At 52.7% G+C, this 23,931-nt stretch overlaps 4 protein-coding genes across 21 annotated transcripts; 1 reads left to right on the top strand and 3 right to left on the bottom strand.

The window, feature by feature from the left end:
- Positions 1-101: 101 nt before the first annotated feature.
- EMC9 (ER membrane protein complex subunit 9) lies at positions 102-2,768 on the top strand. Of its 4 annotated transcripts, none has more exons than XM_084969127.1 (6): positions 102-278; positions 518-560; positions 699-775; positions 2,114-2,183; positions 2,276-2,370; positions 2,532-2,768. In XM_084969127.1, exons 1-6 carry the CDS (start codon positions 166-168, stop codon positions 2,710-2,712), a joined length of 579 nt encoding a protein of 192 aa, XP_084825253.1. In that variant the 5' UTR covers positions 102-165; the 3' UTR covers positions 2,713-2,768. The 4 variants fall into 4 exon arrangements, with proteins under 4 accessions (XP_084825253.1, XP_084825254.1, XP_084825255.1 ...); XM_084969129.1 differs by having other exon boundaries at positions 170-255; XM_084969128.1 differs by lacking the exon at positions 518-560 and having other exon boundaries at positions 102-255.
- PSME1 (proteasome activator subunit 1) lies at positions 2,767-5,468 on the bottom strand. Its single transcript, NM_214304.1, is given in 11 exon segments — positions 2,767-2,985; positions 3,147-3,233; positions 3,309-3,363; positions 3,457-3,524; positions 3,610-3,678; positions 3,928-4,025; positions 4,143-4,188; positions 4,277-4,387; positions 4,505-4,567; positions 4,709-4,741; positions 5,347-5,468. Coding segments are annotated over 11 exon segments (750 nt in total). The 5' UTR covers positions 5,386-5,468; the 3' UTR covers positions 2,767-2,904.
- Positions 5,469-7,922: 2,454 nt separating this feature from the next.
- FITM1 (fat storage inducing transmembrane protein 1) lies at positions 7,923-9,177 on the bottom strand. The gene is given in 2 exon segments (NM_001128470.1): positions 7,923-8,532; positions 8,907-9,177. Coding segments are annotated over 2 exon segments (873 nt in total). The 5' UTR covers positions 9,173-9,177; the 3' UTR covers positions 7,923-7,925.
- A 1,721-nt stretch (positions 9,178-10,898) lies between these two features.
- Positions 10,899-21,893, bottom strand: DCAF11 (DDB1 and CUL4 associated factor 11). 15 transcript variants are annotated; one of them, XM_084969109.1, is made up of 15 exons: positions 21,771-21,893; positions 21,028-21,184; positions 19,986-20,113; positions 19,167-19,294; positions 18,869-18,933; positions 18,250-18,350; positions 17,873-18,019; positions 17,607-17,661; positions 17,094-17,162; positions 16,424-16,481; positions 16,142-16,327; positions 15,542-15,695; positions 14,747-14,899; positions 13,107-13,213; positions 10,899-13,004 (listed from the first exon to the last, which is right to left on the bottom strand). In XM_084969109.1, exons 2-15 carry the CDS (start codon positions 21,048-21,050, stop codon positions 12,870-12,872), a joined length of 1,509 nt encoding a protein of 502 aa, XP_084825235.1. In that variant the 5' UTR covers positions 21,051-21,184; positions 21,771-21,893; the 3' UTR covers positions 10,899-12,869. The 15 variants fall into 15 exon arrangements, 14 of the variants coding, with proteins under 14 accessions (XP_084825235.1, XP_084825231.1, XP_005666303.1 ...); XM_084969105.1 differs by having other exon boundaries at positions 21,005-21,184; XM_005666246.4 differs by having other exon boundaries at positions 21,005-21,211.
- Positions 21,894-23,931: the final 2,038 nt, after the last annotated feature.

A 23,931-nucleotide genomic window follows, 5' to 3' on the forward strand; every position in this document is an offset into this window, starting at 1 on the left:
GGTGATTGGGCAAAACGAGACACTCTAAACCTATCAAAGATCATTACGTGGGCGGGACTCCAGAAGCTGGTCAGGCTTGGAGGCGCAGGTTCCGTGTCCCCGAGGCAAGCTCTTCTCTGTGGCCGCCACTTGGGGGCGGGGGGAGGCGGAGCTCGGTGCTGCAGCATGCAATCCAGGCCGCCCGCCTTCCGGGCCAGGTGGGGGCCGGTCGCCAGGCTGAGATCGGCGGGAGCCGGTGGGCTGTCTTTGAGCTGGGTCAGCGCCACTGTCGAACCTAAGTGAGGAGGCACGGGGAAGGGCCCAAGAGGGCCCTCGGGCGTTGGAGGGGGCTTCGCGGACGAGAGCTGGGGGCCCCGCTCGCCATGGGGGAGGTGGAGATCTCCGCCCGGGCCTACGTGAAGATGTGTCTGCACGCCGCCCGCTACCCGCATGCCGCTGTCAACGGGCTATTGCTGGCGCCCGCGCCGCGGTCGGGAGAATGCCTGTGCCTCACCGACTGTGTCCCCCTGTTCCACAGCCACCTGGCCTTGTCTGTCATGCTGGAGGTCGCCCTCAACCAGGTGCCGCCGCTGGACGCCCACCTACCACCCTAACCAGCCCCTAACAGCCCTAAGCCCATCCCTGGCCTCTTGGCAATAGTGCGCACCCACGGGGCGGGCGGTACGATTTAGTTACTGATGGTCCCTTTCCCATGGCAGGTGGATGTGTGGGGCGCGCAGGCCGGGCTGGTAGTGGCAGGGTACTACCATGCCAATGCAGCTTTGGACGACCAGAGGTGAGTGCCAGAGGCAGAAGGCTAAGGGTTATGGGGTGGGGGAGTCAAGAGAACCCTTCTTAGTCATTCTCTCCATTTTTCCTTCATCAAAAGCTTAGGAGTAGGCACTGTACATCAGGCACTAGGCTGGTACTGCAGTGAGGAAATGTAAGGAAACATGTTTCCCTGGGGGTGGGGAGGACAACTACGTTTCAGTAAGAACAGGCTGACACCTGCTTTAACTGAGATGCACCCCCCCCCACAAGTGCTGAAAAAACACAAAGGAAACCCAAGCAGCAACTTTTTAAAAAAGAAAGTTTTTTTATATATACAGTTGATCATTGAACAAGATGGGTTTGAGCTGCCTGCGGACCTTAATAGGTGAAACAGTTGGTTGAATACCCATGCAGAATCTGTAATGGAGGGACCACTATAAAGTTACCTGCAGATTTTCAACTGCAGGAGGGTCTCTGCTCCTAACCCCTTCGTTGTTCACCAGTCAGCTGTATGTAGAAAAAGTTATCTACTTACATAGTACTCATGTATCTGGATCAACTGATACTGTTTTGTAATTTGCTTTTTCCTCCTTAATAAATATCTGACACCTTTCCATCATTACACTATTATCTACCTTACCGTAACAGCTATACAGCATCAGTATGGATGTACCATAACTTTTTTTTTTTTTTTTTTTTGTCTTTTTGTGTTTTTCTTGAGCCGCTCCCTCGGCATATGGAGGTTCCCAGGCTAGGGGTCGAATTGGAGCTGTAGTCACCAGTCTACACACCAGAACAACAGCAACGCGAGATCCGAGCCGCATCTGCAACCTACACCACAGCTCACGGCAACGCCAGATCCTTTTACCCACTGAGCAAGGGCAGGAATCGAACCCACAGCCTCATGGCTCCTAGTCGGATTCGTTAACCACTGCGCCACGACGGGAACTCCGATGTACCATAATTTATTTAATGCCTTACATTAAACATTGAGGTTGTTTCCAGTTTTTCGTTATTATAGACACTGTCCTATTATTACAGTAAATTCTTTAATAAGTAGAATTTCTGGGTCAGCATATATATAGTATACAGTATAAATTTGGTTGGTTATACCAACTTACTCTCCAGAAAAGACTATCTTAGATTTCCACTCTCACCAGCAGTATCCGAGCACCTATTTTCCACAGCACTCAAGCTTTGGGCAGTTAAGCGTGAAGCATCAAGTAAGCCTGATACCCCCCAGGCCAGCTACAGGGAAACGCCATTGCTGCAACCACATCTATGGGACCTGGGAGGCCCAGCTCTGACGGATGGGGTCTATCCACAGTAGGCTCCTCACGACTCTGATCTTCCCTCTACACAGCCCTGGGCCCCTGGCCTTGAAAATCGCTGGGCGGATTGCAGAATTCTTTCCTGACGCAGTACTCATTATGGTGAGGCTTGGGTTTCAGAGTGGGGAGTTGGAAAGAAAGTAGTAGGAAGAGGGATCCTTGAAACCCTTACCTGCCCTTCCTTGTCCACACAGTTGGATAATCAGAAACTGGTGCCCCAGCCTCATGTGCCCCCAGTTATCGTCCTGGAGAACCATGGTCTCCGCTGGGTCCCCAAGGACAAGAACTTGTGAGTGCCCCACTCCCTCCACCTCTTCTTAGAAGCCCACAGCTCCTGGGCCTCCTCTGTCATTGGTTCTGCCCAAGGGTCCTTCTCTAGACCCCAACCTCTGCCAAGTGTCTGGCCCCAATGCCTGCTGAGTTTGACCTCCATGGGGGTTATTATTTCAGAGTGATGTGGAGGGACTGGGAAGAGTCACGGCAGATGGTGGGAGCCTTACTAGAGGGCCGGGCCCACCAGCACCTTGTGGACTTTGACTGCCATCTTGATGACATCCGGGAGGACTGGACCAACCAGCAGCTCAACGTCCAGATCACCCAGTGGGTTGGTTCCACCAGTGGAAAGACCTGAGCCAGGGCCAGAGGGGAGGCCCAGGATTCAATAAAGAGACTTGGGCTGTTGGGCAACGGTACGACTATATTTATTGTGCCTGGGAGGCAAGGTGAGGGAGAAACCTCAACAGGCAGAAGGTGGGGAAAGCCTGGAGTCCCCAGTAAAAGTCAGGAAGGTCTGCTGGACCCATCACAGAAGGAGGGGAGGCTCTCAATAGATCATGCCTTTTGTTTCTCCCCTAGGCTTCTTGAGTTTCTCAAAGTTCTTCAGGATGATGTCATATAACACAGCCTACAGGGCCGGGGAGGAGTGGCGGTCAGCCACAGGCCCCCAGTGGATGTTCCCCGTTTCTAGCCTTGTGAGCTCTGCTACCCTTCACCCCCCTGGCGTGCATCAGGGAGTGGGTGGCCTGGGAAAGCGGTCCCTGCCCACCCCTGCCCTTCCCTGCTCACGTAAGCATTGCGGATCTCCATGACCATCAGCCGGATATCCCGGTACTCTGCCTCATCCAGCTCGTGCACTAGCTGCCGATAATCACCCTGTGGGAGACACGGGTCAGGCCTGACTTCAAAGGTGTCCCTCCTCCCATGCACCCTGACCTAGGCCTCACCTACCACGTGAGGCTGCTTAGCTGCTTTGGCCACAGCATCGCCCCGCTCAGAGAAATACCTGTGGGAAGGAGAAGGGTGTGGAGTGGGAGGAGGAGGGAGCCCAGGCCTCAATCCCGGCCAAAGGCAGAGCATGCGGGTGCAAGTCACTCACTTGGAGATTTGAGTGTGGAAGCCTTCCAGTTTGGTGTGAAGGGCGGTCATCAGCTCGAAAACCTTCTCCTGGGGAAAGAAAGCAAGGGGGGAAGTGGAAGACAGCATGGACTGGAGAGAGAAGGAAGGCAGGAGAGTGGGGTAGCACTCTCACCTGGACAGCCACTCCAAAATTATTACCGTCTTCAATCCGAGGTATCTGCAGCTGCAACCAGGTGGTAACCTGGGAGGAAGGAATGGCATCAAAGCCCCATTAGTCCCCGCCCCAAATCCCAGGTTCCTGTCCTTCTTTGTTTCTCTGACCACAGTGGGGAGAAGTATGTCAGGTCTGTTCGGAGCCCCAGGGTATTCTGGCTTCACTTGTTGTGCCCTCGCCTGTAAAGAGCTGGCAGGTGCCATGCCCTAACTGGCATGGACAAAGGAGGACAAAGGGTTTGATCTGAAATCTGGGAGTAGAACGAGGAGGGCTCACCAGGTTGAGCTGCTCAATGACATCCTTGATCTCAGGCTTCAGGCGCTGCAGGAGGACCACGATCTTCTCATTGCAGTTCACTGGGCCACAGGGAGGACCTAAGAGGTGGACACTGGGTCAGTCACATGGCTGGGGCTGTGAGGGGCAGGGAAGAGGCATCCTTAGGAAGGAACTCCTGGGAGGTAAGATGCAAATCCCTTCCACCACAATGATACCTTTATCCTCATCTTCCCCCTTCTTCTTTTCATCTTTGTCTTCCTTCTGCAGGGAGAGGGGGGCACTTGGGAGTCAGGCCTCAGCCTGATTTTCCCGAGGGTTGGGTCCCTCCTTCTGGCTCTTCCCAACTTGCCTCCTGCTGTTTCTTCCTTTCCTCCTTCTCTTTCTCCTTGACCGGATCAGGCACTGGAATGTCCAATGGGGCCTTCAGATTGCTCAGGTTGGCTTCATTGAGAGCTGGCTCCTGGTGCAGAGTGGAAGAAGGAATGGGGGCAGGGCGAGCTCTCACCTCCTCCCTCTCATAGCCCCCCAGGCTCTCCCTTGGGGCCCTTACACTCTACTCCCTGCCCAGCCCCAGTACCTTTAAAAATGCATCCAACTCAGAAATCTTCTTGGGGAAATAGCTCCCGAGTAGGTTCTCTGTCTGTGTGGTGTGGGTGGGGAGGGATGGGGGGTTCAGAATCAAATGCCCTTTCTAGGCAGTGAAGCAGGGCTGCCACTGTCCAGCGAGGAAGGGCTGAGCAGCGGGATTGGGTAAGGGTGGGTCGGGCCAGGCAGGTCTTACCTTGGTACACAGGTCTTCACGGAACACATCGACCTGCAGGACATAGGCAGCCCTCAGACACCTGGCGTTATGGCCAGTTCATTCGAGGACCCTAAGGATTGTGTAGGGCCTGACCTAGGGAAGGGTGGAGAGGATCCCGGGTGGGGAGAAGTTTTGGGAACGAGAACGTTCCTGGCGGTGAAGGCTGAGGGGTTCAAGTGGGAACTGATCCCTCGGGTCTCCTGGGCTGCGTGAGGAGTGATGGAAGCAAGACACTGCGACTGCGGCGGGGTCCAAGCGCTCTGTGGAGTGGGGCCCCGGGCCTCCCGTGGGGGCAGAGCAGGGCCGGCACCCCGTCTGTGTGTGGGCCCGGGCCCCCGGGGCCAGCGGGCTTCCCCTCCACGCCGGCGCTCTGCTTCACCTCACCCCGCTGAACCTCGACCGCCTCGCCTCGCCTCGCCTCTCCCTCTCCCGACAAGCAGACCTGGCCAGGTTCCCCAGGCTCAGGTGCTCGGGGCAGCAGGGTTCACGAGGGCTCGGATGACTGACCCCGACTCGAGTCGGGGGGCTGGGGGGCTGGGGGGCGGGTCACGGACACCTTCAGCCTTTCGGAGCCACGCCTCCCTGATGGGCATCTTCCTCGAACCCGCAGCGCTCACCTTGGCTTGGGCTTCGGGCTGGACCCTGAGCGTGGCCATGGCCGGGGAGGGGGCCTAGCGCCGCACGCGGAGCGAGGAGTGGGCACAGGGAAGGGAAAGCGAAAGCAGCGCTCGCTCCCCGCACCGCCTTCCTGGGTAGTGGGAGTGGAGGTACTGGAGGAGGCGGGGACAGGAGAGACGCGGGGGAGGAGGGGCTCGGGGAAGCGGCCCAGTCGCGGCTCCCCCTAGAGCCGGAGAGGAGCGCTTCCACCGTCCCGACACCGCCCCGCCCCGCCTCCCCATCTCCGCCACTCTTTCGACTCCCCGCCTACCGACTCCGCCCCCCCCCGCCCCCAGGCCGGTGCCCGCCTCTGCATTCCCCGCCTCCCACCTCCGCGTCCCCGTCTCCTTTCCTCTTGACTGCCCTCTGCCTCTCTTCTTTCCCAACTCGGCCTGGGACCGTGATAAACCTTATCTGGCTCTCTTCCTTCTTTACTTGGTGGTGGAGCAACCTGGCCTCCTTTCCTTTGCCCTGCCAGTGTGGACCCTGGCTCCACGGGCATCGTCTGGCTCATGCAGTGACATTCAGACTTTAGCATCAGCCCATTGCAGGCCGCAGTCAGCTCTCTTCTGACCCTTGTGGACTCCAGTCCTCTGTAACCCACTTTCCACAGGGCAGTGGGACTCCACCTCGCTGCTCTTGCTTAAAACTTTCTCAGCTTCCTTCTGACCTTAGAAAGAAGTCCAAACGATTTTCCTGGCCCAGGAGGTGTGCCTGGCACTTAATTGCCCTTCAACTTCACTTTCCACTGCTTTGTCCTTCTTTCATTTAATTTACCCAGGCTTTACTTTTGTTTTCAGACCTGTCAGTGTCAGGATCATTCTTGCCTCGGGTCCTTTGCCCTGGATAATCCTTTTGCCAGACACACCCTTCCCCTGCCCAGGATGTCATTCCTATTCTCAGTTTAAATGTCACCTCTTCAGAGAATGCTCCTAACTCCCTGCAAGTCTGTTAGAAAGCAGCCTGTTTTATGGACCTTCATAGCACTATTTCTCTGATAGTAGCCGGTTTATTTTTTGAGGATAGTGTGGTTCAGACCAGGGGTTGGCAAACTTTCCTATAAAAGGATAGATAGTAAATATTTTAGGCTTTGTAGTGCTTCTAGAAACCACCCAACTCTGCCACTGTAGCAGGTAAATAGCTATACCTAAATGAATTAACATGGCTAGTTCCCATAAAATTTTATTTATGACCACTGGCATTGGAATTTCATTGACTTTTCATGTTATGAAATATTCTTTGATTTTTTTTTCAACCATTAAAAAATGTAAAACCAGGGAGTTCCCGTCATGGTTCAGTGGTGAAAGAATCCGACTAGGAACCATGAGGTTGCGGGTTCGATCCCTGGCCTTGCTCAGTGGGGTAAGGATCTGGCGTTGCCGTGAGCTGTGGTGTAGATCACAGACACGGCTCAGATCTGGCATTGCTGTGGCTCTGGTGTAGGCTGGCGGCTACAGGTTTGATTAGATCCCTAGCCTGGGAACCTCCATGTGCTGCGGGAGCAGCCCTAGAAAAGGCAAAAAAACAAAAAAACAAACAAAAAAAGTAAAACCAGAGTTCCCTTATGGCTCAATGGATTAAAGATCTGGCATTGTCACTGAAGCAGCTCAGGTTGCTGGTGTGGCATGGGTTCAGTGGGTTCATTCCCTGGCCCAGGAACTCCCACATGCTGTGGGCACAGCCAACCCCCCTCCAAACAAAAAACAAACAAAAAGTGTAAAACCATTTCTTAGTTCTCAGGCCATACAAACAGTGGCCACAAGAGGGCTTTCATTTGCTTATCCATGATTTAGAGCACAGACAACAGACCCATACCGCCTGGGTTAGTAATTCTGGCTCTGATATTTACTAGCTGTGAAAAGTTACTTAACCTCTGTGCCTCCATTTTCACAACTCTACAATGGGAACACTACCAAACCTAGCTCATAGTGTTGTTGTGAGAGCTAAATATGTAAATTTATAGAAAGAATTTAGAGGAACTTAGAATGGTGCCTGACACAGAGTAAGCACAATAAAAGTTTGCTATTATTATTTGTGAGTTTATCATCAGGCAGTAACACGTGGACCCGCAAATGGCAGAAACCTTGTCCTTCTCATTCACCTGGCTCAATGAAGAATCATATGCTAAATAGATGAGCACACCTAGACCTCCTACAGGAAGACAAGGTAGGAAGGCCCCTGAGGAGGGCAGAAGGGGGATTTGGTGGTGGAGGCAGGAAAAACGAATCCACCAGGCTGGAGATGGAGCACTGCTCAGCAGGAATGCCACCCATACCTAAGGGCACTGTCACCTGGCCTAGCAGTGCCAGTCCTTGACATCAGAGCCCCAGATAGCTTGACATTTGCAGGCACTAGGAGACTGAAGGGACAACAGGAGGGATAGCAAGCAGCATAAGGATATTCAAGGTCAGTGACAGCAAGCAATGGCTGAGGAACCCTGGTGACAATTACCCTTTCCTTACCCTTCCCATCCTTTGCAGGTCCCACCAAGCAAATGATGAGTGGAGCCAGAGCCAGGCCCAACGTGCCTTTATTTCTTTCAGTTATGCTTGCGGCTGGGGTGAGTGAAGAGCCCATGGCCCGGGCTCCCCGGAGACCAGGGCTGATGATACCAGCTGCCGTAGGTTAGGTACCAGGCAAAGGTGCCCACTGCGGCACCCACCACCTTGTGGGTATACTGGTGGAAATAGATGACCGTACAGAGCAGCAAGAAGTTCCAGAGGCCCAGCAACAGCACGTTGAGCAGAAAGACGAGGCGCAGGGGCGCACCGGCGGGCAGCCCATGGGCCAGGTACTTGGCGAACACGGCTGCTTCCTCGGCCATGAGCAGGCAGCAGAAGGTGAGCAGGAAGGTGTGGGAGGAGACGGTGTAGCCTCGCCACTGGTGGCCGGCCGCCAGGCAGCTGCGGCGGTCTGGCAGCTCGTGGAGCAGCAGGCCCTGGGGCAGAGGCTCGAAGCAGGAGCCGGTCAGGTCCTCAATGAGCAGGAAGGCCCGTCCGGCCCCTCGCCACACGGCGGCCCCCACCACCAGCCGGCTCAGGTGCCTCGCTGTCACTGCCACGCGCCGTGTAGCCAGGAACACCACCAGCAACACGAAGCCCCCCAGGAAGGTGCACGTCCAGCCCCATGCCGAATTCACAAACTTTCTGTGGGCAGAGAAGAGGGAGAGCTCCTGAGGTCCCTGAGCCCCATCTCCCCACCCTGCTCTGTTTCCATTACAGCTTTGTCTCCAGTCCCACCCATCATCCCTGGGTCTCTGTCTCCTGTGCTCTCCAGCCACCAACTGCATGCATTTAAACTTGGCCAACTCCTCAGCGGCCCACTCAGCCTTCTGGGGCCTGTGTTTCCTCTTCGGCCCTGCTCCTGTACCCCCATGACTCTGTTCCCCTCCCCCCTTGACCTTCTCTTCAACCTCCCAGCCTATTTTTAGTATCCTGGACTGGCAGGAGGACAGAAACCTGGAGGGAGCTGGGATCCCAGAGCCCAGGGAGCCAGCGCCCACGGCCTCGAGTGGACTCACATGTTGAAGAAGTTGCCGTGGCTGGCGAAGATGGTCCGAGGGTTGACATGGAACTGCAGAAGGGGCCCGAAGATGACCACGGCTGCCAGCCAGGCGTGGTAGAGGCGCCGCAAGCAGGGGCTACCCAGGAGGCGGGCAGCCTGTTCACTTCCAAAGTATAGCAAAGCAGAGGCCACCCACAGCAGCACCTTGACTAGGCAGCCCAGCAGTGTCCGGATCCGGGCCCCGGCCCCCAGCCCTGCCCCCACCACCGGCCCCCGCTCCATGTTCCCTCCCCTCCCCACTAACAGCTCGCTCTGCTGGGCAGCTGAGGAGGGGCTGATGGGGCCCCCCCTGGACAAGGACAGGCAGTGACAGGTGTGGCAGACATAGAGCAGAGCTGTGTTGGCAGCTGGCAGGCGGGGGAGAGGGGCGGGGGGCAATAAGGGGCCAGGGCAGAGGGCTGCCACGTCAGCAGGGTTCCTGCCATGGGTGTGTGTCCTGACAGCGGCCTGTATCCTTCCCTCAGTCCTGTGTCCCCTTGACCCTCTAGGTCTGTGTCTTCAGCTCAGACTATGTTCTAGTTCACATTTCAGGGCCATGCCTGCTGTTCAGGGCTGTTTTTGTCCTCAGCCTGCTTGGGTCTGCCTGTCCCTGTTTGGTCAAAGTCATCCCCACCTCACCCAGGCTGGACTCTCAGAGCCCCAAAGGTCAGGTTCACTCCTAGGTGATGGGGGGGTGGAGACCCTAGAAGGAAAATCCCCAGCTTGGAGTCCACGAAAACTTAGGTTGTAGAACCGTGACACACAGAGGTTCCTGCACCAGGGATTGAACCTGAGTCTCAGTGGTGAGAATGCCGAAACAATTTTTACACATTTCCTGTGATCATAAGGTGCTAAAAGTTAACAATTTTTTTCTTCTAGGTTGAATTTCCATATATTGTTAGTAGTACAAATTTCAAAATTGTTAGTATAAAATGTACTATTAGTACAACAAACAATTCACACAATTTGGTAATTAACAATGAACTAAGATTATATTGGAAATCCATTTCTTTTTTTATTATTAAATTAACTTTTTTAATATAATGATTATTATTTTTTTCCATTATAGCTGGTTTACAGTGTTCTGTCGATTTTCTACTGTACAGCATGGTGACCCAGTTATACCTACATGTATACATTCTTTTTTCTCACATTATCATGCTCCATCGTAAGTGACCAGACATAGTTCCCAGTGCTATATAGCAGGATCTCATTGCTAATCCATTCCAAAGGCAATAGTTTGCATCTACTAACCCCAAGCACCACATCCATCCCACTCCCTCCCCCTCGGCAGCCACAAGTCTATTCTTCAAGTCCATGATTTTCTTTTCTGTGGAAAGGTTAGTTTGTGCCATACATTAGATTCCAGATACAAGTGATATCATATGGCATTTGTCTTTCTCTTTCTGATTTATTTCACTCAGTATGAGACATACGGAGGTTCCCAGGCTATGTGCTGAATTGGAGCTGTAGCCGCCAGCCTATGCCACAGCAACCCAAGATTGGAGTCGTGTCTGTGACTTACAGCAACGCCAGATCCTTAACCCACGGAGTGAGGCCAGGGGTTGAGCCCACAACCTCAAGGTTCCTAGTCAGATTCGTTACCCACTGAGCCACGACAGGAACTCCGGAAATCCACTTCTTGATGAGAAAAATGAACAGCTCCCTTGGGGCCTTGATTAAATGAGGCTTCGGGGACACTAGTAATTTTATTTTATTTTTATTTTTGTCTTTTTAGGGCTGCAACCATGGCATATGGAGGTTCCCAGGCTAGGTGTTGAACTGGAGGTGCAGCTGCTGGCCTATGCCACAGCAACAGCAATGCCAGATCCAAGCCATATCTGTGACCTACACCACAGCTCATGGCAATGCCAGATCCTTAACCCACTGAGCCAGGCCAGGGATCAAACCTGTGTCCTCATGGATGCTAGTCAGATGTTTCTGCTGGACCACAATGGCAACTCCCAACTCTAGTAATTTTATTTATTTTATTTTTACCTTAGGATGACTGATTTACATTTTTTAATTTTTATTTTTTCCATTATAGCTGGTTTACAGTGTTCTGTCAATTTTCTACTGTACAGCAGAGTGACCCAATCACACATACATATGTACACTCTTTTTCTCATATTATCCTCCATCATAAGTGACTAGTTATAATTCCCAGTGCTATACAGCAGGAACGACACTAGTAATTTTAATTGACCTCTCCCTTTGGCACCCTGGAGGAAAAACAGTTCTGGGTGAGATGGTGGCATCTCTGGGGTGAAGAGGCAGAGAGGGAATGAAAAGGACCAGTGCGAAAGGAGATCTGGCACGACAGTTTCATGCAGGGAGATAAACTGGAGGAGAGAAGCACATGGAGGCAGAGCATCTGGACAATTTATTCTTTTAAAGCTACCCGTTTCACTGTTAAATAAGTACATCTTTTATCCCTTGCTGTGTCTTTAAGACTCCCTGGAGGTGAGTATCCCAGTCTGAAAACTGCCTTAGAAGTAAGGGGAAGATCATGTGAACCCCAGCTCCCTAATTGACCACATCGTGGGTCTGCTCTGGGGCCTGTCCTCTGCAAACCTTCATTTTCAGCGGATGATGTCTTATGCATGAAGTGGCCAGAGGGGGCCTGGCATCAGTGCCCACCAGGTTCTCTCTGGCTCTGGGCCACTTCTGTCCGTGGACTGGACCAGCTCCAGGGCAGAGCTGATGTGGTGTTCTGTGCTCTAAACTAAAATGTGCTTAGGAGTTCCTGTTGTGGCTCAGTGGTAACGAACTAGTATCTATGAAGACGTGAGTTCGATCCCTGGCCTTGCTCAGTGGGTTGAGGATCTGACCTTACCATGAACCATGATGTAGGTGGCAGATGTGGCTCAGATCCCGCGTTGCTGTGGCTGTGGCATAGGCTGGCACCTGTAGCTCTGATTTGACCCCTAGCCTGGGAACCTCCATATGCTGCGGGTGTGGCCCTAAAAAGCTTTAAAAAAAAAAAAGTGCTTATTTTCTTGTTATCTCAATTTTTACCAGCTGGAAAGTTTCTGAGGTCGGTGAGGGACTCCCTGTTGCAAAGCTCAGTTAAAAAATGATTTTGGTATTTCCCTTCATCTTGGGGCATCAAAGAGGTGTTTTCTCCCACAGAGGAGATACCTGAAGGCTCTGCTGAAACTATTTCCCTGAAGTGAGAAGATAAAAGATCTCAGGCAGGAAAAAGAGAGAGACAGGCAGATGCTGAACCAGGTTCCCACAGTTTATTGAGGGACCCAAAGCCAGTGAGAGGACGAAGGAGTCCTACTTCAATATCCCTCCTTGAAGCTGCTGGCCTCCGGCCAATGGAATACTCTGGGAGGGGAGGGCCTGCCCTGTGTGGGGGCCATACGGAGCTTCTCGTGCCCAGCCTGCCTACCCACCCCACAAACCCAGATGTGTGAGAGAAAAGACAGAATTCCTGCCCAGGAGGGTGCTGAGGACACCTCGGACCTCCCCCTCGGCTGGGGTTAAAGCCCTTCGACCTCCCTCGGGAGGAGTGGCCCAGAAACATGGCCCTCTGATCGGCCAGTCTAATCCTCAGAGTGAAGGCCTGAGCAATGGGCCTGGCTGACAGCTGCCGGCATCTACTCTCGGAGCTAACACATAACATCCAAACATGATTAAAGACCCTCAGGACGGTTCTCCCTCTGACAAAGCCACACCCGAGACAGTGGTGGTCCTGCCAGACCCTGGCCAGAGACAGAGACCCAAGCCAACTGGGTGTGAGCCTGTAAGGAGACCATTCTCCTCCAAGCGGATGATCTCCCAGGGCTCAGGTAGGGGTCCGAAGCCTGGGCTTCTGGTTCTCCCCATCCAATGCCAGTGATTCCTCAAAAATCCCCCAGAAGGGAGAAAGGGAGGAGGCGGAGGTGGAGAGCTTGTCAAGAGGCTCACCCATGAGTAGGGCTGGAGGTCGGATCTACTGGGGCGAGGAAAAGGCTGTAGAGGGGTGGGACACTGAGGCAGGGGAGCTGGGGTGTTCCTCGGACTCTGGCATGTCGTCCTGGAAGTACTCGGCCTGGCGGTACTGCCACAGACGCAGGTTCCCGTCCCACTGCAGGGCAGAAAGTGGCAAGTACTCAGAGGGTGCCGCCGCCTCCCAGATCTAAGTCCCAGACACACATTGCCCCCCGTCCCCCAGCCCCAGGATCCTCACCGAACTGCTGACAATCTTCTCCTCAAAGGGGTGCCAGCTGACATCACGCACACAGGCCTTGTGGCTGGTCAGCTTCTTTACGATGTGGCCACTGAGGAGGTCGTACACTGTCCAGGAAAGGCCAGAGTGGAGAGGGGCTGCCGGGAGAACTTCTAGCCACACATCCCTCCCTGAGCAACACCACTTACCTACCTTTCAGACAACTTGCTGCGTTCCCAGGGGAGCAAAGCCCACACCTGAGGATAGTGTTACTTCTCAGTGTCTTTTCCCTACCTTGGGTTGAGGGCATCTTTGAGCAGAGCTAGGCAACCTCTGACCCTTAGCTAAATCTCACAGGGTCTACAGTGGGTCTACAGTTGGTCTACAGTTAAGAAAATGTGGAGCTCCCATCCTGTCTCAGTGGTTAATGAACCCGACTAGCACCCATGAGGATGCAGGTTCGACCCCTGGCCTCGCTCAGTGGGTTAAGGATCCAGTGTTGCCGTGAGATGGGGTGTAGGTCACAGACGCGGCTTGCTGTGGCTGTGGTGTAGGCCAGCAGTTGTAGCTCCGATTTGACCCCTAGCCTGGGAACCTCCATATGCCGCAGGTGCGGCCCTAAAAAAAATAAAAATAGAAGAAAAAAAAAAAAAAAAAAGGGCTCTTCTCCCCACTCCCAGGAGCCCTGGTTGTTCTTTGCTTTCTTTTAATAGAGACTGCTTGCTTGCAAAAATAAATAAATAAATAAATATATAGATAAAAAAAACAAAACAAAACAAAAAAACAAAAAGAAAATGCAATGTGGCTTCAAAGCACCAATTTTCCTAAAAGTCCCTACGATATGGAAGGCATTGCAGAAATGAACAATGGGGTGTCTCCACAGACGTATGAACCTGCCATCCCTTCTCTGGACTTGGGTATATTTTTCTCTCTCCCTGGAAGGGCCTCCATCTTGGGGCCTTCCTTGGTATGGCGCTGTCTTGGGCCCCTTCTGTGAATCTGGGTTTTTCATTTTTTTTGTCTTTTTAGGGCCGCACCTGTGGCATATGGAGGTTCCCAGGCTAAGGGTTGAATCAGAGCTATAGCTGCCAGCCTATACCAGAGTCATATGGGATCTGAGCCGCATCTGCGACCTACACCCCATCTCACGGCAATGCTGGATCATTAACCCACTGAGCGAGGCCAGGGATCGAACCCGAATCCTCATGGATGCTAGTTGGGTTCGTTAACCACTGAGCCATGACAGGAACTTCTGTCTGTGACTCTGTTTGTGTTTCTTTGCTCATGCTCCTCTTGGTTCAGTGGCTGTACATCTTTTACTATTTGTGGCTGTCTTTTTGTGTCATTCTTTGCATCTCTGTTCCCTCCTACCTTTCGTCTGTAATCTTTTCCCTTGACTGGCTAAAAAACAGAACTGGGTGTATTTCTGGTCACCGATTATATTTATTGACTAGAATTCTCTGTTCCTTTCCTTAATTTAAAATGCTAATGAATAGAATATTTTCTCCTTTCTCTGTTTAAGCCTCCCCTGCTCCAGGGCAAATTAAATTTTGCTTGCAGTTGTCACTGGGTTTTTTAAGGTGGTCACTGGTGGTTACAGATGGAATGCAGAGAAACCTTCCTATCCTCCCCGAGGCCCCCTGTTCCGACACAATCCTTACCAACCACTTTGCCGGTGGAGCAGCCACTGTAGATGTACTGTTGGCCGGTGCTGTAGGTGGGAGAGAACCGGCAGCGGATGAGGGTGTGCAGCACCCCGTGGCCCCGGTAGGTCATCAAGGAGCTGTCCCCCGGGAGCTTCAGCTTCCGCCAGGCTGGGGGGAGAGGCAGGGTGAGCCCTAGGTTAGGGAACCTGGATTCTCCTGTATCACTTGTCCTCGGCACAGACTGAGGCTCACAGACAGCCCCCTTTCCAGTTCTCACGAGTGGCTCTTTGCCACCTAATGTCAGCTGATATACCCTCACATAGCTCTGATTCTTTTTTTCTTGTTTAGGGCCACACCTGCAGCATATGGGAGGTTCTCAAGCTAGGGGTCGAATCAGAGCTGTAGCTGCCAGCCTATGCCACAGCCACAGCATCGCCTGATCCTTAACCCACTGAGTGAGACCAGGGATCTAACCCACATCCTCATGGATACTAGTTGGATTCATTTCCACAGAGCCATGACAGGAACTCCCTCTGCTGATTGTTAAGATGCTGAAATACTCTTCTATCCACTGGTTCTGAGTATGCCTAGCCCCACTGGGAACCCCTGGCTCTCCCATGGTTCAGCAAAAAGCGTTAATGCCTGGCAAAGGTGAATCAGGAAGGGCCTCTAGGACTCTCGCTCCAGGCTACAGCCCTCCTCCTACACCCACCTACCGTGCTCTGGCCAGGCCTTACCAGGGGTCAAATATTTTAACTACCACCCCCAATTGTTCACTCTTCAGATCTTGGGTTCTACTTCCACTCTCACCTTTTTTGGGCACTTGTTGCCAGCGGTAGTCCCAGTCTTGCTGTGTGGCAGCCTGGCGTGAGGCTTCCATACCTTCCCGGCTAGAAAAGCGGCGGATATCCCAGAGCTTGATGGTCTGGTCTTTGGAGTTGGAGATGAGATATCGGGCGTCACCCTGTGAATCCCAAGATGGATGATGAAGTGTCAGAACTTGCAAATGTCAGTGGCTGTCAGGCTGGCTCCTCCTCCCCCGTGAAGGAGTAAGAGCGCTGGTCTTTTCACTTTGGTCGCCTCTTTTCTTCATCCAGGCAGACCGAGCCACAGACCCCACCCACTGGTTAGGTTTCCCCTTCTTTGCCCAGGGCGCTGGCTGGGCTCCTATTCTATCCTGGATCAGACTGTCTTCTACTTTCCTTGTATAGAAAGCTGCTCCTTGAGGAGTGGTGGTACTAACGGATCTCATGTCTCGTGGCTTAAGCCTCTTCCTTAACCTCCAGCTCTTGCAAACCTTGGCTAAGGAGGAGCTTGGTGAGTTCCCATGCCCGTCCACTCTGACGCCCTCCTGGACAACAGGAACCTCAGCAGCCTGGCTGTGCAGGCAGGTCCTGCCTCTGTGCCCACCTTGCTGTCAATGAAAGTGATGCCATCTTGGTGTCCAGCCAGCGCACCCACAGGCTTGGGGTCATCCTCCCGCATGGTGCGTCGATCCCACACTTTGCAGATGGCATCATCACCCCCGGAGAACAGGATCTGGGAGCTCATGTCAGCAAAGGCCACTGCATTCACATCATCCTCATGGGATTCAATCTAGGGGAAAAGGAGGCCAGGGTGCCTACGACCTCTTTCTAGGTCTTCCCATAGGCCAAGGACCAGGAGGCAGAGGCTCCGTCTTGGGAGCAATACCTGAAGGGTACGCCGATTCTGTTCTCGATCAAAGACATACAGGCAGCCATCGTTGGCCCTGAAAGGAAGGAGATAAAGAGGGTATGGAGCCAGGACCACAATGGAGCCAGACCAATGCTCCATGTGCTCTGGAGAGACTGTGTCTCAAAGTCCTATGGAGGAGCAAGTGCTTGTCTCTTTTTTTTTTTTTTTTGTCTTTTTAGGGCCATACCCTCGGCATATGGAAGTTCTCAGGGCAGATGACCAATTGGAGCTGTAGCTGCCCACCTATGCCACAGCCACAGCCACAGGTTCTGGCGTCTGCGATCTACACCACAGCTCACGGCAACACCAGAACCTCAACCTACTAAGCGAGGCCAGGGATCAAACTGCGTCCTCATGGATACTAATCAGGTTCACTACCACTGAGCCACGATGGGAGAAGAGTTATGCAGGAGATGGGAGAAGAGTTAGCTGTGTTTACAAGGAGGTATGAGCTCTCCCATCTCATGCTGGGGAAACGGTGAGCGAGGGGTGAAGTAACTCAGAAACCTTGACCCTGGGGAAGGCCTGGTTGTTCTCCACAGCTGCCTGGGTACAGGGGTCCAGTGCCATCTCTGTAATGGCAGAGATGGCTTCTGGAAGAACTCCTGTCTCATTAAGCAAGGGACACATCCCCACACACACTCACCCTCCAAGCACTTCTCGTCCATCTGAAGACACGGCGATGGAGAAGACGGCAAAGCGACGCTCAACAGGCCTGAAAAGAGCAAAGGAGTGGCTGCGTGAAGTCCCTCCACCCCAGCTCATCTACAGAGAATCTGACGAGGGCCGTGAGGCACACCGCTGTGGGGGAAAGGACCCCTGCCAGCATGTGCTAGAATGGGCAGCACCTCAGTGAGACACTGGGAAGAAGCCTACAGCCGCCCACTGCACCCTGGTCCTCTGCATGACAGGCTAGATGCTTCCCTCCTGGGAATCCACACAGAGAAACTTGCAACCAGTGTACTTTTCCCTCTAAGCAGGAGTTCCAGTTAAAGACGTTTGCTCCTAGAGAGCCTTCCTTGAGAGATGTTTTGTTTTTCGGGTTTTTGGCTTTTCAGGGCCGCACCTGCAGCATATAGGAGCTCCCAGGCTAGGGGTTGAATTGGAGCTACACCTTGAGAGGTTTCTGATGAGTCTGACCAGGAAGGGAAGCCAGTACCTTAGATCCAGGGCTGTGTGTGTGTCTCCCTCCCCGTAGATGTTGCAGATATGAACTAAGAGAAGCAAGAGAAACAAGACTCTTTCAGGGCTGGGGTACGGAGGGTGGAAGTGAGGCTGGGAGGTGATGGAACAAAGGGCAAGGATGTCCACCCTGGGGGGCGATCTGCCCAGGAGAAGGCGCAGAGTCCTGGCTCCCAGGAGATGGGCCTTTGGAGAGCTCAGGTCCCAGGCTGGAGCCACCGTGGTGGTCTGGGGCCTACTCACTGTAATCAGACCAGCTGGAGTAAAGGAAATGATTCCCATCAGGGGTGAAGGCCACATCCAAGACGCTCCAGCCGACATCCCGGGCCTTGATGCTCTTGAACTTATGAAAGCGGCCATACCGGCAGTCATACATTCGGATTACCTGGTCTGTGTAAGTGGGGATCAGGCAGAATTAGGGGACACTCTCCCAGAATCCTCCCTAGATCAGACCTCTCTCACTCAGTGCAGCTGTGGAATCTGCCCTTGATCATGGGCAATGTGTTCTGGCCAGGCATCCCTAAGCCAGGATCTGAGCCCCTGGGGCCTGGGGCTTTCTAGCCCTAGGCAGGGGGACCACCTCTTGTTCTAGGGCAGTTTGTAGGACTAGGGTCTGATACCTTGGCAGGCAGACATGAAGATCTGACCATCTTTGCTGTAGATGCCACAGAAAGCCTTCTGGGAGTAGGTATCAATGAAGCCCAGATCATTGGGCAAGAAGCTGGGGAACAGAGGAAATGAGTGTAAGGGGAGCTCAGCACAGGCAGTGTCCCGGTTAGTAGAATCCTAACAGAGCTGGATGTGTGTACAGAGGATATTTCCTTTTAGCTTGGGTACAAGCCTCTTTCTTTTCTTTTGCTTTTTGGCTGCCCCATGGCATATGGAGTTCCTGGGCCAGGGATCAGATCCAAGATGTAGCTGCAACCTAAGCTGAAGCTGCGGCAATGCTGGATCCTTAACCCACTGTGCCCGGATGGCTGGCGATCAATCCTGTGCCCCAGCGCCCCCAAGACGCCAATGATCCCTTTGTGCCATGGTGGGAACTCCACAGTCTCTTTCTTTCATTCATCTATCATCCCCTCAATTGCTATACTTTGCCATTTTGTTTATTCTCAAAGCCTCAACCCCATGTAACCTTACCTGAATATCCCTAAGGATCCTTTAACATTGGTCTCTTCAAAGTTTAGGAGATAAGACCTATCTGGCCCTTGGGATCTCTTCACCAAGCCCCATACTCACTGAGACATCACTCGAGACTGTTCTCCAAGGGAGAAGCTTCCCCGGTGGCAGAGGCCCCGTTCTCTCTAAAGGAAGGGATTGGGGAATATTGCTAGCAGAAACAGAGGGCCACTTCAGGCACACCAAGCCCCCTCCTCCAAAGATACTGTTCTTGCTACAGACAAAATACCCATACCCAGTAGTTCATCCCACCAAAGCCCAATGCAGGTTGGCTAAGAGTGTTCCAGTTCCAGCCCTTGTAGCTTCTGGCTACATTGATAGGGCTGCTGTCAGGCGGGCTAGAAGTGCAGAGGCCTACCTGGAGCAGCATTTGAGGAAAGCTGTGCTCCCGGGCTGCCCGTCTATGTCCTAGCCGCCCTGTGGCCAATTCCACCTGTGTCTTGATCTCACTGCATTCCAGGTCCCGGGTGTCAGGGGTGGCATCCACTGCAAATACCAAAGAGAAGTTTTGTTCTAGGTCTTCCAGCCCCAGAGGACAGTTACAGAGCTGTGCTCAACCCACTCAACATGGCTGAATATTCCGGGGCTGTGAAGATTCCCTCATCCCCTGAATTATCACATCTTTCTTTCAATTTTTGCCATAATTTTTGTGTGTGTGTGTGTCTTTTTAGGGCCACACCTGCGGCATATGGAGGTTCCCAGGCTAGGGGTCTGATTGGAGCTGTAGCTGATGGCCTACGACACAGACACAGCAACGTGGGATCCGAGCTGCGTCTGCAACCTACACCACAGCTCACGGCAACACCAGATCCTTAACCCATTGAGTGAGGCCAGGGACTGAACCTGCATCCTCATGGATGCTAGTCAGGTTCTTTAACCACTGAGCCACGATGGGAATGGCCATAAAAATTTTTATAAAAGGTTTTCTGATGAGGGTCTTTTTTTTTTTTTTTTTTTTGGCAGTGCCTGTGGCATGTGGAAGTTCCCAGGCAAGGGATCGAACTTGCACCACAGCAGCTACTCAAGCTGTTGCAGTGACAAAGCCAGATCCTTAATTCACTGTGCCATAAGAAAACTCCTCTGATGAAAGTCTTCTGATGTTGGAGTTTCAGTCTGCCCTTCCTCTTTTTTAATTTTTTTAAATTAAAGTATAGTTGATTTATGTCTTTCCTCTTACCAGGTGGGTTGTATCGGTCTCCGAGACGACCATCCCAGGCATTGTCATGCTCTTCCTCTGAGTCTGAGAGGGCCTGGATGAGTTGTAAATTTGCCGCACCTCCTCCCTGCACCAACCTCACTTGGCCTCTGTGGAGAGAGCCCCCATGATAAAGGGGAGTATCCCATCCCCAAATCAACCAAATTCAGAGTCAGTGGTGATGTTAGTTCTTAGACTACCTAGTCCTCAAACTCTCATTCTGTAGCCATTTTGAGGGTGGGGGCTGACAAGACCTTGGCTGTTATTTTCAGTCTCCTATAAGACACACTAGGCAATAAGTTCTCCATCTTATAGCAGGAGTAGAAAAACCCCGACATCACACGGGGTTAGCTGACTCCTCAGAGAGCTAAAAATTGAGAGCATTTCCTTCCAAGCCTCTGCCCAAGGAGTTCAGCATAGAACATGGTGTTCTGAAGGGACTCCCAAGGTTTTTTTCTCCCCAAGAAGCCATAGCTAAGAACCAAAGCCAGTTGCACCCCTTTCCAGTCAATTCCTGGTGGTCACTTCCCTCAAAGCAATCTTTCCTCAAAAACAGGATTAGAGTTAATTTAAACTTGTTTTTCCAGTAAATCCACATGGCCTCATATCATGTGTCAATAACTTCACTAAAGTTCAATACCCACCTTCCCAGCACTTTTCAACCCTCACATCATTCCTTTTCCACCAGGCAACCGCCCCCCCCATTTCTTATTTACGTGAAAAATAATCTACATTTGTGTAGTCATAACTAAAAAGACTCCCCTGAACAGTTCCCTCAAACATAAGAGCAAGTCATCTAGCTGACCCTCCCTAGGCAAAACCCACTCTTACTGGGTATGAAGCTGAGTGCCCTGAGTGTCCAGCAGGGAGGGATGTTCTGCTCAAACAGAAAGGTAGTCCTGGGATAATCCCACTTCCTATTATCTGTAACTTCCCTGATTGGAGCTGGGATCAAGGGACTGTGGTGGCGCCTGGTGGGGACACACCAGAGGGTAAGTTACCTGCGTAGGAGATAGGCCAGTACCTGGGCCAGATCCACATCTTCATCCTCCTCTTCCTCTTCCTCACTCCGACGCAGGCCAGCCCCTCTTCGGGGCAAGCCCTCGGAGGGGTCTCCGGACCCAGTTCCTGCACTGCTGCTGTTCCGTGATCCCATCTTCTGGTCACAGCATCCTTAAGTCCTGTGCAGGGACTCCTCCTGTCACCTCCTTGGGTTTGATGAAAGCAAACCCTGCTCTAGAAATACCAGGGTCTCCTGAGGTACGGCGGTAGCTATAACTAGGAAGGCTACACTTCTTAGGGACTGAGAACCCTTCTCCTTGGCCTGTAACAACTCCCAAAGCTTCGGGAACACAAACCTTTCCCAATCCTGTGAAGCAAAAAAAAACAGAGTGAAGTCTAGGGCGTGACCTTAGCTCACCAGTAAGAATCCTTTGAAGAGGAATTTCTCAGTTTTCTACCTCAAACTCACCTATCAAAGTCCCTGAGGGTGGGGTGGATTCCCAGGTAACCTCTCAGGCCGACCAATCAAAAACCCTCGCAGAAGAAAGCGCCTCATTAGCTTATCCCATCTAACCAATCAGAAGCCTTAGGACCCCCCGACGCCCCCCTTACCGGCCAATCAGCACACTCCCTCCCAAAAGCCGGCGGCAGCGACAACCAATGAAGTTAAAACTCCACTTAACCCCCTCCTTCCTCGCCTCACGCCCACGTGGTGTGCCAGGGATGTGTAAGCTAAGGGGGGTAGGCCTGCGAGAGACCACCCACCAGCCAGGAGAGGTCTCAGGACCCGCAGCGGCGCAAGGCCTTGTTTACACCGACTGCCCTCCGGCGTCGGCCAACAGCTCCTTCGTCACGCGCTTCCTTCGTCACGCATCTCCAGGCTCTGCCGCCGGCGGACTGCAACGTCACGCGACGCCCCTGACGGCCCCGCCCCCTTGGCCCGCTCACTGGACAGCTGAGAGCGGTGATTGACAGATGGGCGGGAGAAAGTGTGTGATGAGTGCTAGGGGAGGGGAAAGCGCGCGATCCAGGAGGAGCGGTCGCTTCTGGTTGGGAGGCGTTAAGTGCGGAACTGGCTGCTTCTTGAATCAGAAACAACGGAACTAGACCTCATGGGCGAGGGGCGGGGCTTACAAAAGAAGTTTGTGATTCGCTGCCCAGAGGTGTCTTAACAAGGGAAATAATTTGCTGTCAGTCCCTTAACAACATTTAGCTTCGCACTTTTCAGAGGATCTCTAAGGGGCCTCTCTTTCCTCCCCTAGGCACGACCCCCTCCCCCGCCCCCACTTCGCTCTCTAGCACTGCTTTTTTTCTCAGGCTGCAGCTTCAGCCGGTCCGGTCCTAAGCGGTGCGCGGCTCTTTTGGGAATGCGTTCGCGTCACAGATGCACCTAGGCCTTCACACCCTCCCTTCCGGGCGTAGCTTCCGGAAGCCTTGTTCTCTTGGGGACCGCCCTTTCTAGACCTTCCGTTAGTCACTCAGGCAACTTTTTAGATGACCCCTGGCTTCGCAGTCTTTGTAGACGCTCCCTAGTGCATCCGCGGGTCCTCACTGACCTTTCATTATGGTCAGTTCGCCTCTGATTCTAACCCTAACCCTAACCCTGGGAGGATTCGAAGACTTTCCTTAGACCCTCTGTCCTTGGGGCGCCTCTGCGCAGGACCAGGGTGTGCACGCGCGGCGCCTCCTACCCCCTCCTACCCCTTCCTCCGGGTTTATGAGTAACTCGGCAGAGTTCAAGGACGAGACTTGTGTACCTAGGGATCCTCGCCCAGGCTGGGGGGTTGTGGGTCGATTGACCGTGCTGGGCGCCTAGGCCCGGGGTCCAAGCTGCCTCTCAGTGCCCCCAGCCGGGACGCTTAATTAAAAGTGCTGCCCAGAGCCTCCTGAGGGCAGGAGGGATGAGGGAGGCGGGCTTTAATTTGGGCTCTCCTGGGGCTCACTCTCCCTGGGTAGGCGAGGGTGTGGTTATCCTTCTGGTGATACCCCTTGGTTTCTAGATCGCTAGATCAGAGCTAGCTTATTATCTCTGGTCACCAGGGCCAGCTTCATGGGTGTGCGACCTGTACAGAACCCACGCTTGGTTTAATGTTCTGTTATCACACTTTGAAATTCTTTTTTTTTTTTTCTTCTGCTCTTTGGGCCGCCCCCCCCCCCCCCGACATATGAAGGTTCCCAGGCCAGGGGTTAAATTGGAGCTACAGCTGCCGGCCTACACCACAGTCACAGCAACGCCGGATCCTTTACCCCACTGAGTGAGGCCAGGGATCTAACAGGCGTCCTCCTGGATTCTAGTTGGATTAGTTTCCGCTGCGCCATGACAGGGAACTCCCCACAGAGCAATTATTGACCGTAGTAAGACACTGGAAACAAAAGATCCAAACGCACTGCTACAGGTTAAATAAATTATGGTTCATATGGTAGACACAGAAATACCAGGTAGCCATTAAAAATGACGTAGTCTTCTATTTTCATGCCTTGGGAAATTGTGCAAATTACATTTTTTAGGCTTAAAAAAGGTGGTAGATCTGCTGATATGTGGTGGATGCAAAAACAATATGGTTTCAGTTTTGCATTTAAAAATATAAAAATAGGCTCATATCATTAAACAAATAATAAAATGGAGAAGGCCTTTCATGAACTAATTACAAAAATACAGCGTGGGAGTTCCCATCCTGGCCCAGCAGAAAAGAAACTGACTAGTATGAGGAAGCAGGTTCGATCCCTGGCATTGCCATGAGCTGTGGTGTAGGTCACAGAGGTGGCTGGGATCCTTGTTGCTGTGGCTGTGGTGTAGGCTGGTAGCTACAGCTCTGATTTGACCCCTAGCCTGGGAACCTCCATATGCCACGGGTGCAGCCCTAAAAAGACAAAAGAAAAAAAAAAAGATACAGCATGAACAAAGAATTATGGTTAACACAGTTTG

The sequence above is a fragment of the Sus scrofa genome, chromosome 7, assembly GCF_054392235.1.
Source record: "Sus scrofa isolate SSC_HxYL_T2T_F1_AM1 chromosome 7, Sscrofa_HxYL_maternal_Yorkshire_Landrace_v2.0, whole genome shotgun sequence".
Taxonomy (NCBI): Eukaryota; Metazoa; Chordata; class Mammalia; order Artiodactyla; family Suidae; genus Sus; species Sus scrofa.